At 43.3% G+C, this 12,496-nt stretch overlaps 2 protein-coding genes across 10 annotated transcripts in view; both read left to right on the forward strand.

Moving 5' to 3' along the window:
- Positions 1-8,128, forward strand: part of LOC139418160 (ubiquitin carboxyl-terminal hydrolase 28-like) — a 33,287-nt gene extending 25,159 nt beyond the window's left edge. For all 8 annotated transcript variants that reach the window (XM_071167403.1, XM_071167402.1, XM_071167407.1 and 5 more), the window contains exons 21-26: positions 736-914; positions 1,144-1,222; positions 3,271-3,350; positions 3,493-3,616; positions 4,420-4,618; positions 7,418-8,128. In XM_071167403.1, coding sequence (XP_071023504.1) covers positions 736-914; positions 1,144-1,222; positions 3,271-3,350; positions 3,493-3,616; positions 4,420-4,618; positions 7,418-7,593 — 837 coding nt within the window. In that variant the 3' untranslated portion in view covers positions 7,594-8,128. The remainder of the gene's footprint in view (positions 1-735; positions 915-1,143; positions 1,223-3,270; positions 3,351-3,492; positions 3,617-4,419; positions 4,619-7,417) is intronic.
- A 487-nt stretch (positions 8,129-8,615) lies between these two features.
- LOC139418162 (G protein-activated inward rectifier potassium channel 3-like) lies at positions 8,616-12,490 on the forward strand. Of its 2 annotated transcripts, XM_071167413.1 has the most exons (4): positions 8,617-8,691; positions 9,794-10,050; positions 10,207-11,407; positions 11,588-12,490. In XM_071167413.1, the coding sequence occupies exons 2-4, from the start codon at positions 9,871-9,873 to the stop codon at positions 11,779-11,781; spliced, it is 1,575 nt and encodes a 524-aa protein (XP_071023514.1). In that variant the 5' UTR covers positions 8,617-8,691; positions 9,794-9,870; the 3' UTR covers positions 11,782-12,490. The 2 variants fall into 2 exon arrangements, with proteins under 2 accessions (XP_071023515.1, XP_071023514.1); XM_071167414.1 differs by lacking the exon at positions 9,794-10,050 and having other exon boundaries at positions 8,616-8,691.
- Positions 12,491-12,496: the final 6 nt, after the last annotated feature.

Raw genomic sequence — 12,496 nt, forward strand, 5'->3', positions numbered from 1 at the left:
GTGTACTGTTGGGACCTCACACTCCAATCAAGGAGGATGAAATTAAGATATCATTCACTCTTGTACAGTTTTTGTTATTTGTACCACACCTCAGAACACGATAAAGAGCACACAGATACACATACTTACTGTCAAGAGAATTTTGTTCTCATGTTCATGAACCAATTCAATTAAAAAACTCTGTCTGCTGCTAAGAATTTGTAAGGTTCTTATTAAAATGAAACAGACAGAGGCCCGGCTACAATTGTCAGGAATGTTTATTTAGAGAGCTCTCCCTATCATTTCCGGTACATTGGTCTATATACCTCACATTTCGTCATAAATGTCCCACCTCCTCTCAGATACAATGGCAACATAGTTCACAAGTCTTCTCACATTGTTTAACAGGTGGCAGACAATCTACTACAAGCCCAAGGTCTCTCCCCTCCTTGGGTGGGGACAGAATGTCCTGTAAGGAACACAGTATTCCAGCCTGTCTGACGATAGCTCCATTTTGTTTCTCACTTACACCCTGCTTACATACTAAAAAGGAACAGAAAGTCCTTGTTCTAATTTACAACTACACACATTAGATTTAGTTTTATGATTCTAATGAGTTTCATACAATCATACAGTGACAGGGTAGTATTCTGTTAGTTATAGTTTTACGTTAAATGTATACATAATTTAGTCATTATTCATAAAATCCATAACACTTACACACACCTCTAAAATCCCTCACACCCCTCTCCCCAGGCGTTCCAGGAGGAGTACTCCCGTCTGTTTGAGTTGTCTCAGGAGGAGACCACTCCCCAGCAGGACCCGCGCCTGCACCACGCCCTGGTCTACTTCTTCCAGAACCAGGCGCCCAGTCGCGTCATCGAGAGGACCCTGCTGGAGGGCTTCACCGACCGCAACCTCAGCTTCGACGACAGGTCAGTCAGCACAACTTTCTGACATGCATTGAAATGTATATTTAAAAACGTCAAATATGTTCATGTATTGTCATTTCATTGTAAATGTACTTGCTGCTTTTCTTACAATGATTTGTTGAATAATTACAAATAATTGTTCATCAACATTGTCATCAAGTTGACAGTATTATTCATAGGTATATTGCTGTGGAGCAAATCATCCCTTCCTGTGTCATCACTTCCTGTGTAGGTCCATTAGTATCATGAGAGAAGCCCGCACCAAACTACGCCTCATCAAGCCAGAGGATATGGATATGGAGGAATATATGGTATGTGTCAATAGTTATGTTTCCCTTAGCCAATCCAGAATCAACCGACAGCCGCATAGCTAAGCTAGCTTATACTGAAGGTTGATCTGATGGTCTAATGAAAGCATAGTAAACGTATTTTCAGCCAAACTTTTACTGCCAATCCTTTCTTTATTCTCGATTTGGAAGGCACCTGTGTCTTCTAAATGCCTGTTTCCAGTTGCAGGTGGAACTCAGATAACGACACTCTTAGAAATAAGGGTTCCAGAACAGTTCTTTGGCTGTCACCATAGGAGAACCCTATTTGGTTCCATGCAGAACCCTTTTTGGTTCCATGCAGAACCCTTTTTGGTTCCATGCAGAACCCTTTTTGGTTCCATGCAGAACCCTTTTGGATTCCATGTAGAATCCTCTATAGAAAAGGCTCTGCGTGGAACCCAAAAGGGTTCTCCCTGGAACCAAAAGGGTTCTTCAAATGGTTCTCCCATGGAGACAGCCAAAGAACCCTTTTAGGTTCTATATAGCAGCTTTTCTTCTAAGAGTGTAGAGGAATATATATTGTACCAAGTGAGAAATGCCTCTGGCATGTGTGTAGAGCTTTGTTTGTGTTGTTGGAATCGCACTGTGTGGCGCGCTGTCATCTTCTATAACTACTTTCAGCAAAGATAATGGGAAATGTCGGTCAGCTAAAATGGCGAAGGAACTCCTCACTCTGTGCATAAAGTGGATTTAATATTTTTTTTATCTGGTTATTGGAGTTCATAATTATTTGCCAATTGGCAGCCAGGCACCGATCATGTCACCAGCATACAAACTTTTACTCACATAAAAATAGTTGGATGGAAACATGGTTACAGAGTATGAATGATCATTACCTCTAAACTCTGATTTTCCACCATTTTGGCCTCACTGACAAGCAGTTTGTTCCACCAATCATAAAGAACCCAAGACAATCAGTGATTAATGGTGCCCTTGTGTCATTTCACATAAGGACAATTTGAGCAAAACTTAATAAAATGCTTATTTATATTGAACACAAATATAAACGTAACATGTAAAGTGTTGGTTCCATATTTCATAAGCTGAAATAAACGATTCCAGAAATTGTCCATATGCACAAAAAGCTGTTGAGCGCAAATTTTATTTTTTATTTACCTTTATTCAACTAGGCAAGTCAGTTAAAGAACAAATTCTTATTTTCAATGACGGCCTAGGAACAGTGGGTTAACTGCCTGTTCAGGGGCAGAACGACAGCTGTACCTTGTAAGCTCGGGGGTTTGAACTTGCAACCTTCCGGTTACTAGTCCAACACTCTAACCACTAGGCTACCCTGCCGCCCCTATGTGTTTAGATCACGGTTCGTGAGCATTTCTCCTTTGCCAAGATAATCCATCTACCTAACAGGTGTGGCATATCAAGAAGCTAGTTAAACAGCATTGTGCTGGGAAAAATAAAAGGCCACTCTAAAATGTGTAGTTTTGTCACACAACACAATACCACAGATGTGATGCTGACTGCAGGAATATGCACCAGAGCTGTTGACAGATACTTTATTCATTTCTCTACCATAAGCCACCTCCATGGTCATTTTAGAGGATTTGGCAGTACTTCCAACTGGCTTCACAACCACATACCACTTGTAACCACGCCAGCCCAGGTCCTCCACATCCGGCTTCTTCACCTGTGGCATCATCTGAGGGGGTGCTGAGGCATATTTCTGTCTGTCATAAAGCCCTTTTGTGTGGAAAACCTCATTCTGATTGGCTGGGCCTAGCTCCCCATTGTGTGGTCCTATGCCCTCCCAGGCCCACCCGTGGCTGCACCCCTGCCCAGGTCATGTGAAATCCATAGATTAGGGACTAATTCCTTTGTTTTATTTGACCGATTTTCCTTTTATGAACTGTAACTCAGTAAAATCGTTGAATTTTTTGCATTACACAAGCATTGATGACTGATGGAAGGAGCCAGGTACTGTATATTATCTACACCAAAACTCTAGGTAGACATTTTTCTCCATTGGAAACCAGCCCAAACTTGAATTGAATGTGTCTGTGTGCTCTTCTCCTCAGCAATGGCATGACGACTACAGCCTATTCCGGACAGTGTTTGTCTACCTGCTGACGGGCCTGGAACAGTACCAGCATGGAAAGTAAGTGTTGTCATGGCAACTGGGGCTCTACCCCTACGTGATCAGCCTATATGGTGGTTTGAGTGAGTGGGCTGACTGTCTTAAGTGATGTCATCAGTGGGCTGACGTGTCATGACGTAATATCATCATTGTGTTCCACCAGGGTGCGCGAGGCGCTAAATTACCTCAACCACGCCTACAAAGACAACGCCATGCTGCTGAGGAGAGGGGAGAAGAGAGGGATGGAGCAGTCCCTTATTGCATTTTACAGAAGGAGGTGTCTCAAAGTGAGTGCTACTGATGATACAGATGCTCACTTTGAAAGTTTAAAAAATATTTTGGACATGAGACTGATGTTGTCAGTTGGGAATATAGAATTAAAGGTATATTAAATGTTAATAATATAGGGAATAATAAGCTAAACTTCAGTGTGAGTAAAAAAAAACATATGGCTGGAGTTAAATAGCCCTGCTATATAGTATAATAAAATTAATGTTATGTGTGTATTGACTACTTATCTCTAGACTAATAATTCACATTTCCTGTTCTGCAGGGTTATTTCCCTTCTGTAGCAAACTGGCTCAAAATTAAGATCCTACATCTGTATGCAGATGACACCATCATCTATAGCACTGCTCCTACACTAGATGAGGCATTTCTCAAATTGCAGGAAGCGTTTGATGTCCAACATAACCTCTTTCAGCTCAAATTGATCTTAAATGCAGAGAACTAATGGTATTCTCCAGATCAAGAAAGCAACCCCATTCTCTGCCTCAGTCACTTTGCAAAAAGAGCAAATAGAGGTGGTGTCATCATACAAGTACTTGGGATTTCACCTTGATGAAGCTCTGTATTTTAAGCCCCACATTCAACAGCTCACTGAAAATGTTGCAGTTATTTAGGAACAAGTCTTGTTTTTCATTTCAAGCTAGAAAATACCTAGTTGCAGCCACTTTTTTTGTGTTTATGAGGTTAACTTGTACATGAATTCCCTAGGATCTTAACCGGAAAACACAAACTATCCAAAGAGACTCCATAGTGACACTGCACCTGCATATCCCCTGTTCCCCCCCTTCTGCCCCCTTCATAGGAGATTAATGACAACGCGGCCACCCTGTTCAGGAGCGGTGAGGTGAGCGACGTGGAGGAGGGCATGATCATCATGAACGAGGCGGTCATCCCCTGTATGCACCTGATGAGCCGGCCGGACATGGTCAGCCAGGAAGACCTGGACACCATGGAGGCTGTCCGCAACCACTGGTGCTCCTACCTGGGAGTAGACCTGGATGGTGAGGACAGGTGGAGGGGAAGAGGTTTTTACTAGGCTTCATCCAAGCTGTGTTAAATATACACTATATTACACAAAGGTATGTGGACATCCCTTCAAATTAGTGGATTTGGCTATTTCAGCCACACCCGTTGCTGACAGGTGTATAAAATCGAGCACAAAGCCATGAATCTCCATAGACAAACCTTGGCAGTAGAATGGCCTTACTGAAGAGCTCAATGACTTTCAACGTGGCACCATCATAGGATGCCACCTCTCCAACAAGTAAGTTTGTCACATTTCTGCCCTGATAGAGCTGCCCCAGTCAACTGTAAGTGCTGTTATTGTGAAATGGAAACGTCTAGGAGCAACAACGGCTCAGTCGCAAAGTGGTAGGCCACACAAGCTCACAGAACGGGACCGCCGAGTCCTGAAGAGGGTAGCGAGTGAAAGTCTGTCCTCGGTTACAACACTCACTACCGAGTTCCAAACTGCCTCTGGAAGCAACGTCAGCACAAGAACTGTTCTTTGGGAGCTTCATGAAATGGATTTCCATAGCCGAGCAACCGCACACATGCCTAGATCACCATGCGCAATGGCAAGCGTCGGCAGGAGTGGTGTTAAAGCTTGCCACCATTGGACTCTGGGGCAGTGGAAACACATTCTCTGGAGTGATGAATCACGCTTCACAATCGGGCAGTCCGACAGACGAATCTGGGTTTCACGGATGCCAGGAGAACTCAATCTGCCCCAATGCATAGTGCCAGTTTGGTGGTGGAAGAATAATGGTCTGGACCTGTTTTTGATGGTTCTGGCTAGGCCCCTTAGTTCCAGTGAAGGGAACTCTTAACTCTTAACACTATTGCATACAATGACATTCTAGACGATTCTGTGCTTCCAACTTTATGGCAACAGTTTGGTGAATGCCCTTGCCTGTTTCAGCATACCAATGCCCCCGTGCACAATTGGAATTTGTTTTTCGAGATCGGTGTGGAAGAACTTGACTGGCCTGCACAGATCCCTGACCTCAACCCATGTCTTAGCATGTACGGTTGAAGTCGGAAGTTTACATACACTTAGGTTTGAGTCATTAAAAGTCGTTTTCAACCACTCCACAAATGTCTTGTTAACAAACTATAGTTTTGGCAAGTTGGTTAGGACATCTACTTTGTGCATGACACAAGTAATTTTTCCAACAATTGTTTACAGACAGATTATTTCAGTGATAATTCACTGTATCACAATTCCAATGGGTCAGAAGTTTACATACACTAAGTTGGCTGTGCCTTTAAACAGCTTGGAAAATTCCAGAAAATTATGTAATGGCTTTAGAAGCTTCTGATAAGCTAATTTACATAATTTGAGTCAATTGGAGATGTACCTGTGGATGTATTTCAAGACCTACCTTCAAACTCAGTGCCTCTTTGCTTGACATCATGTGAAAATCAAAAGAAATCAGCTAAGACCTCAGAAAAAGAATTGTAGAACTCCACAAGTCTGGTTCATACTTGGGTACAATTTCCAAACGCCTGAAGGTACCACGTTCATCTGTACAAACAATATTACGCAAGTATAAACACCATGGACCACACAGTCGTCATACCGCTCAGGAAGGAGACGTTCTCCTAAAGATGAACATACTTTGGTGCAAAAAGTGAAAATCAATCCCAGAACAACAGCAAAGGACCTTGTGAAGATGCTGGAGGAAACACAAAAGTATCTATTTCCACAGTAAAACAAGTTCTATGGACATAACCTGAAAAGAAGCTCAGCAAACCGCCATAAAAAAGCAGAACTACAGTTTGCAACTGCACATGGGGACAAAGATCGTACTTTAAAAAAAAATGTCCTCTGGTCTGATGAAACAAAAATAGAACTGTTTGGCCATAATGACTGTCGTTATGTTTGGAGGGAAAAGGGGGAGGCTTACAAGCCGAAGAACACCATCCTAACTGTGAAGCAAGGTGGTGGCAGCATCATGTTGTGGGGGTGCTTTGCTGCAGGAGGGACTGGTGCGCTTCACAAAATTGATGGCGTCATGAGGAAAGAAAATTATGTGGATATATTGAAACAACATCAAGACATCAGTCAGGAAGTTAAAGCTTGGTCGCAAAACAGGTCTTCCAAATAGACAATGACCCCAAGCATACTTCCAAAGTTGCGGCAACATGGCTTAAGGACAACAAAGTCAAGGTATTGGAGTGACCATCACAAAGCCCTGACCTCAATCCCATAGAAAATGTGTGAGCAGAACTGAAAAGTGTGTGCGAGCAAGGGTGCCTAAACCTGACTCAGTTACGCCAGCTCTGTCAAGAGGAATGTGCCTAAATTCACCCAACTTATTGTGGGAAGCTTGTGGAAGGCAACCCAAAACGTTTGACCCAAGTTAAACAAGGCAATGCTACCAAATACTAATTGAGTGTATGTAAGCTTCTGCCCCACTGGGAATGTGATGAAAGAAATAAAAGCTGAAATATATAATTCTCTCTACTACTATTATTCGGACATTTCACATTCTTAAAATAAAGTGGTGATCCTAACTGACCTAAGACATGGAATTGTTAATAGGATGAAATGTCAGGAATTGTGAACTGAGTTTAATGTATTTGCCTAAGGTATAGGTAAACTTTCGACTTCAACTGTATAATGTATTATTATAAGGCTTATAATAGCGTGTCTCTGTAGCACATTTTCCTCTCTCCTCTGACTCATCTAATTTCTCACACATCTCTTACTCACCTGGCGGTCTTAACCGTATTTTACTCCTCTCATGGAAGCTCTAAGTTTTTCTCTCCCTCTCACCCCTTCCACTCCTTTTCAGACTCCCTACAGGAGAAGCTGGGTGAGTTTCTGCCCAGGGTTCTGGACTGCTCAACAGAGATGGTGGTTCTAAAAGATCCACCAACAGTGCGCTCCAAAGTGCCCCACGACCTGTGCAGCCGCCTGGCCGCCATCATGGAGTCTATCACCAACACCTCTGTGGTCGCCGTCAAGTAAGGCCAAGGGGTCAGAAGTCAGCTTCTGAGAATAAGTGTCAGGGCCCGTACGCCAGCCGACGGCCACTAATGTTTTTGTCCTGATGTAGAGTTGACAAACACTGGATTTCTGCCTAGTATTGCAAAGCAGTTTTTTATATTACTTTTTAATGTGCTTTTACCACATTTTTCTAAGCTGGAAAATGTTGTAGATGCTGAGTGACTTGAGTTTATACGCTCATATGATACTCACAGAGACATCAAGGAGAGTTTGAGAGATTTCTTTATTATGCATTATTAAGGTATTAGTGCTTTGAACCTGTGCAGGTGTGTTTTAAGAAAGTGAAAACACAAGAAAGAGTATTTTTATAGTTTCCTAGATATTTTACATATATCATGATGAATTAGGATTGCTGTGAGCATAGATTTTCAGTTTCCTTTGTCCAAACCTATCTTGTTTTGTATTCTCTTGTTTATATATGTAATCCTTTCCTTCCACTCCTCTGATTTCCACTTGTTGAAACCTGTATTGACACTCAATAAACTTTCAAACTTTCTGTTCTTTCTGTTGTTCTTTTCTCCTTGCTTTGCTCTCTAGTCTTATTTTGTGTCTGTCCCCCTTTTTCAATCTATATTTCTGATATATTATGCAAACCTTTTTTCAATCTATATTTCTGTCTTTCACCTTAGAACACCCCTTGTCTCTCTCTCTCACACACACACACACACACACACAGAGAGAAAACAATATTGATTGTCCAACGACTAACTTAACATTTCTGTACTGTGCATTGTGTTTGTTGTTTATTTGTCACTTCCCATGGTGCCGTACTACTTCCTGCACAGCTCGCCAGCCCTGCTGACCCCATGAGAGGATTAACAGCTGACCTCCCTGTGTGAGCAGAGGGAGGTGAGGGGGGAGTGTGGGATAGCCCACTCTCGTCCGCAGCTGGACAGCAGGCATCCTGCCAGTTCGCCTTGACATCACTGGGAGTGAAACCACAGCATCAGCTTTACCACAAAAAGCCATCCCACTTGTATTTATTTTTGATAGCTGCTTGTTCTCTCTCCAGTGGAAGATGATCCCAAACTGAGAACAACTACTGGCATCTCTATTCAGGTATGGTTTAGTTTGTTGTGTCTTTCTTTTGGGAGTTAGTTATGATGACTCTCCTTAATGTACAGACATGCATACCTCCATCCCTTACTTTCCCTCTCTGTTTGTGTTTTGTATAGTTTCTCAGGTTGTTCTAGCACATTTCGTCTGGTGTTGGTCTGGTTATAAAGATGTTGTTTTAAGATTGCAACTGAAAAAAGCAATTGTTTTACAGTATTATGTAACTTTTAGGAATGGGCTACACATCTCAGAATTGGTGAAGCCCATCTGTGTAAAATCAACACATTTACAAAGAAGATGTTGTTCAACATTAGCTGCACATCAAAAATGTAGCATCACAACTATTCTACAGATAAGGTGTAATGAGATCTCTAGTTTTTCCTGTACAGAAAAACATTCGGAGTGCAATTAGTACTGTTGATTACAATGCCTTGGGCGGTTCATGGTCTGCTGCACTCTGGAGTCAGTCGATATTGATGTGTTCCTGAAATCCTGCACGCAGCGCAGCACGTCTGCCGCTACGAGCTGTTTTGGCGGTCCAGTAGGGGAGAGAGTGAGTGACAACACGAACAGAAACAGTGACAACAAGAAATAGAGATTTGCCCGGGGTTTATTTGGCCACATCTGGGCAAATCTATTATCTAAGCCCTCGTAAGTAAGAGTAAAACCGTAATCTCCTCAAATCCATCACCATGCGCCTTGGTTGTTACCAGATTAATTTAGAGGATCAATCATAATCCCTATAGTTTAATTATATCCAGCAGAGACCGATGATATCACACGACGTAAGTCAGATTGGTACGATCTGAAAGTTGTTGGGGGCAGGAGAGGGGGAGGAATGATGTAAGAATTTATCCTGAGGAGAGGGAACCATCTGTTGAAAGAACACCCTCAGTGTATCAAAGATCTGGCATACACCCACTGACCCACAGCTGGATTTAGCCTACTAACAATCCCTGAACTATGAAATATGACTGTCCATAATCAGGACATAAGGAGTTAAGTTCCACCATTATTGTGGAAGAGTTTCATTTAGTCTCTTTCCTCTGTAGTGGTGGTTGATAATTGTGTGGGAACTCTCAATCGGATTCTATTGCTTCAACAGGAATAAGAAATCAACTTTCTGGGCCCTCAGTAGTTCAACTGCCACACAGAGCACAGGAATCTACAGTAGTCTCGCTGATGGCTTTCACCATGATGTGCAGCAGGGTGACATTACACGAGCCCCATAACGGTGACTACAGGAGTCCTACGAGAATTGACCCCCGCAGGAACTCAATTCCACCAGCACAGACTCTCACAGCCAAACACCTCCCTAGACCACCCCCAGAATCAACATGCTTCACCCCATATCCAAAGAGGGTACCTATTGCAGAGAGTCAATTTTGTTCATTTGTGTTTTGGGATATGGTTCAGTGGGTTGTGTTGACACTGGATACTGTTTCCAGCACAAATACATTGTAGATCATGTATGTAATGTATGAGTCAGTCAATTAATTGTTCTAGCATTTTTTTCAGGTTGCAGCAAAAAACAACATGGCTTTGACAATGCTCCACTCCACAAGGATCTCTCTCATCCCCAACTCAAATAACAACAACTATGACAACTTCCCAGGTCTCTCACCCCAGCCAGCCTCCTCTGCATCCCCCCAGCCACAGCCCCAGAGCCCAGGCCCCCATCAGGTTGTTGCAGGATTGATCAGCCAGGAGGTAGACACCTGCCAGTGCATCATCCCAACTGAGGAGCCAGCCACTTCTCACCGCGGACGCCACCTCAAGCGTTTCAGCTCCAGGTGGTACTCAGGTGCTCCCTTTGGTGGCCCCTTTGGTAGCACCCGTAGCTCCGCCCATGGCACAAGTGGTGAGAACAAGCCACGCTGCAAACTCCTAGGTGACGAGAGGCCAAGTTATGGCACAGCCAACAAGCAGCGTCAGCGCTACGTCACCAAAGACGGGAAGTGTCGGGTCAACCTGGGCCCTATCGAGGACAAGAGCCGTTTCCTCTTGGACATCTTCACCACTCTGGTGGACTTGAAGTACCGTTGGTTCCTCTTTGTCTTCACCATGTGCTACGTTGTCACGTGGGTGGCCTTTGCCGAGATCTACTTCCTAGATGCCTGGCTGCGGGATGACGTGGCCCACATCCACGACCCTCAATGGCAGCCATGCTTCGAGAATGTGGACAGTTTCATCTCTGCCCTGCTTCTGTCGGTGGAGAGCCAGAGGACCATTGGCTATGGCTCCAGATTGGTGACGGCCAACTGCATGGAGGGTGTGGTTCTCCTCATGGCCCAGTCTATCATTGGCTCCATCATCGATGCCCTCATGGTTGGCTGCATGTTCGTCAAGATCTCCCGGCCTCAGAAAAGGGCCCAGACTCTGATCTTCAGCAAGCACTGTGTCATATCGGAGCGCGACGAGAAACTCTGCCTCCTCTTCCGCATCGGAGACCTGAGGGCGAGTCACATGGTGGACGCCAAGATACGAGCCAAGTTGATTAAGTCTAGACAGACCAAGGAAGGGGAGTTCATACCACTGGAGCAGTCAGAGATCAACCTGGGCTATGATACCGGAGGAGACAGGCTCCTGTTGGTCGAGCCACAGACCATCACCCATGTCATCAACGAGAGCAGCCCCTTCTGGGAAATAGGGGCTGAGCGTCTGACAAGGGAGAGATTTGAGATCATCATCATTCTGGAGGGAATCGTGGAGGCGTCAGGTTGGTTGGCTTTGAAAATTAGAATGTGACCTCAAATTATATCTAAAATCATTAGAAAAAAATGTAATGCCCTCATGTCTGTCACTGTAGCATAAGAGATAGATGTGTAAAGATTAAACGTCTCATAAATGCCTTGCTGTGCAAAATGTGGGAAAAAATGTGGTCTCTTCTGTGTTGTAGGTATGATATGCCAAGCCAGAACCTCCTACACTGAGGACGAGATTCTGTGGGGCCACCGATTTGAATCCTGCATGTCTCTGGAAAAGGGGTCTTATCGGGTGGACCGTGGTGCATTTGACAAAACCTTCACAGTACAAACCCCCACCCTTAGTGCTAAAGAGAAGAGTGATGAAAAAGAAGAGGTCCTCTTTTAGATAATAGAACTGTACTATTCACACTGAGCAAACAGCCCTTGTATTAAAATAATTTAAAGGCCAAGACTTCTTGTGAATGCCCTTAGTTCCCTCCCTGAGACAAACGTTCCTGTTTTCAAAAGAGTAAGACTTCTACATTAGCATGATAATCTACACCCTCAACCAGAATTTGAACTGTGTTGACAGGGACAGCATTCATGTGGGTGATTTACACAGAAGTAAGTGTAGTAATGAGTATGCAGCCATGACTCCATGCTTTGTTAGATTACAATACTGTTTGTGTCTGTGTGTCTAGTTTATAGTTCATAACGGATAGTTGTAGTTCATTATGGATACATTTGTTAACTGCTACCTCCCAAATCATAGAAATATGAAGCCAATCATTATAGGTGTTGAAACTGCTTCCCTCTTGTTTTTGTCAGGATTTTTGTTGTTTTGAAGGTTCAATCTGTAGTCTGTTTTGAATCACAATGTCACGTATTTCATAGTGATTGTGAATTCATGATGATGTAGTGATAAGGCCATAATGATTCAAAATGTGATACATTTGAATGATGTCAGTGTTGTTCAGCTGTTATATTTATTCTGTCCCTGATGTAAATGTATTACACATATCAGTCCTCTACATTGCCTTGAAACGTGTCCTCAACCAGAGTTGTCTAATATGGTTGCCTTTTGACATATTCAACTTTTTTTTTTCTTCTTCTGACAAGTC

The sequence above is a fragment of the Oncorhynchus clarkii genome, chromosome 10 (genome assembly GCF_045791955.1).
Source record: "Oncorhynchus clarkii lewisi isolate Uvic-CL-2024 chromosome 10, UVic_Ocla_1.0, whole genome shotgun sequence".
Lineage (NCBI taxonomy): Eukaryota > Metazoa > Chordata > Actinopteri > Salmoniformes > Salmonidae > Oncorhynchus > Oncorhynchus clarkii.

Coding starts and splice junctions, on each gene's coding strand:
- LOC139418162 (XM_071167413.1), top strand. CDS start 9,871: ATGGCTTTCACCATGATGTGCAGCAGGGTGACATTACACGAGCCCCAT. Junction 10,051..10,206: donor TCACCCCATATCCAAAGAGG/GTACCTATTGCA, acceptor CATTTTTTTCAG/GTTGCAGCAAAAAACAACAT. Junction 11,408..11,587: donor GGGAATCGTGGAGGCGTCAG/GTTGGTTGGCTT, acceptor TCTGTGTTGTAG/GTATGATATGCCAAGCCAGA.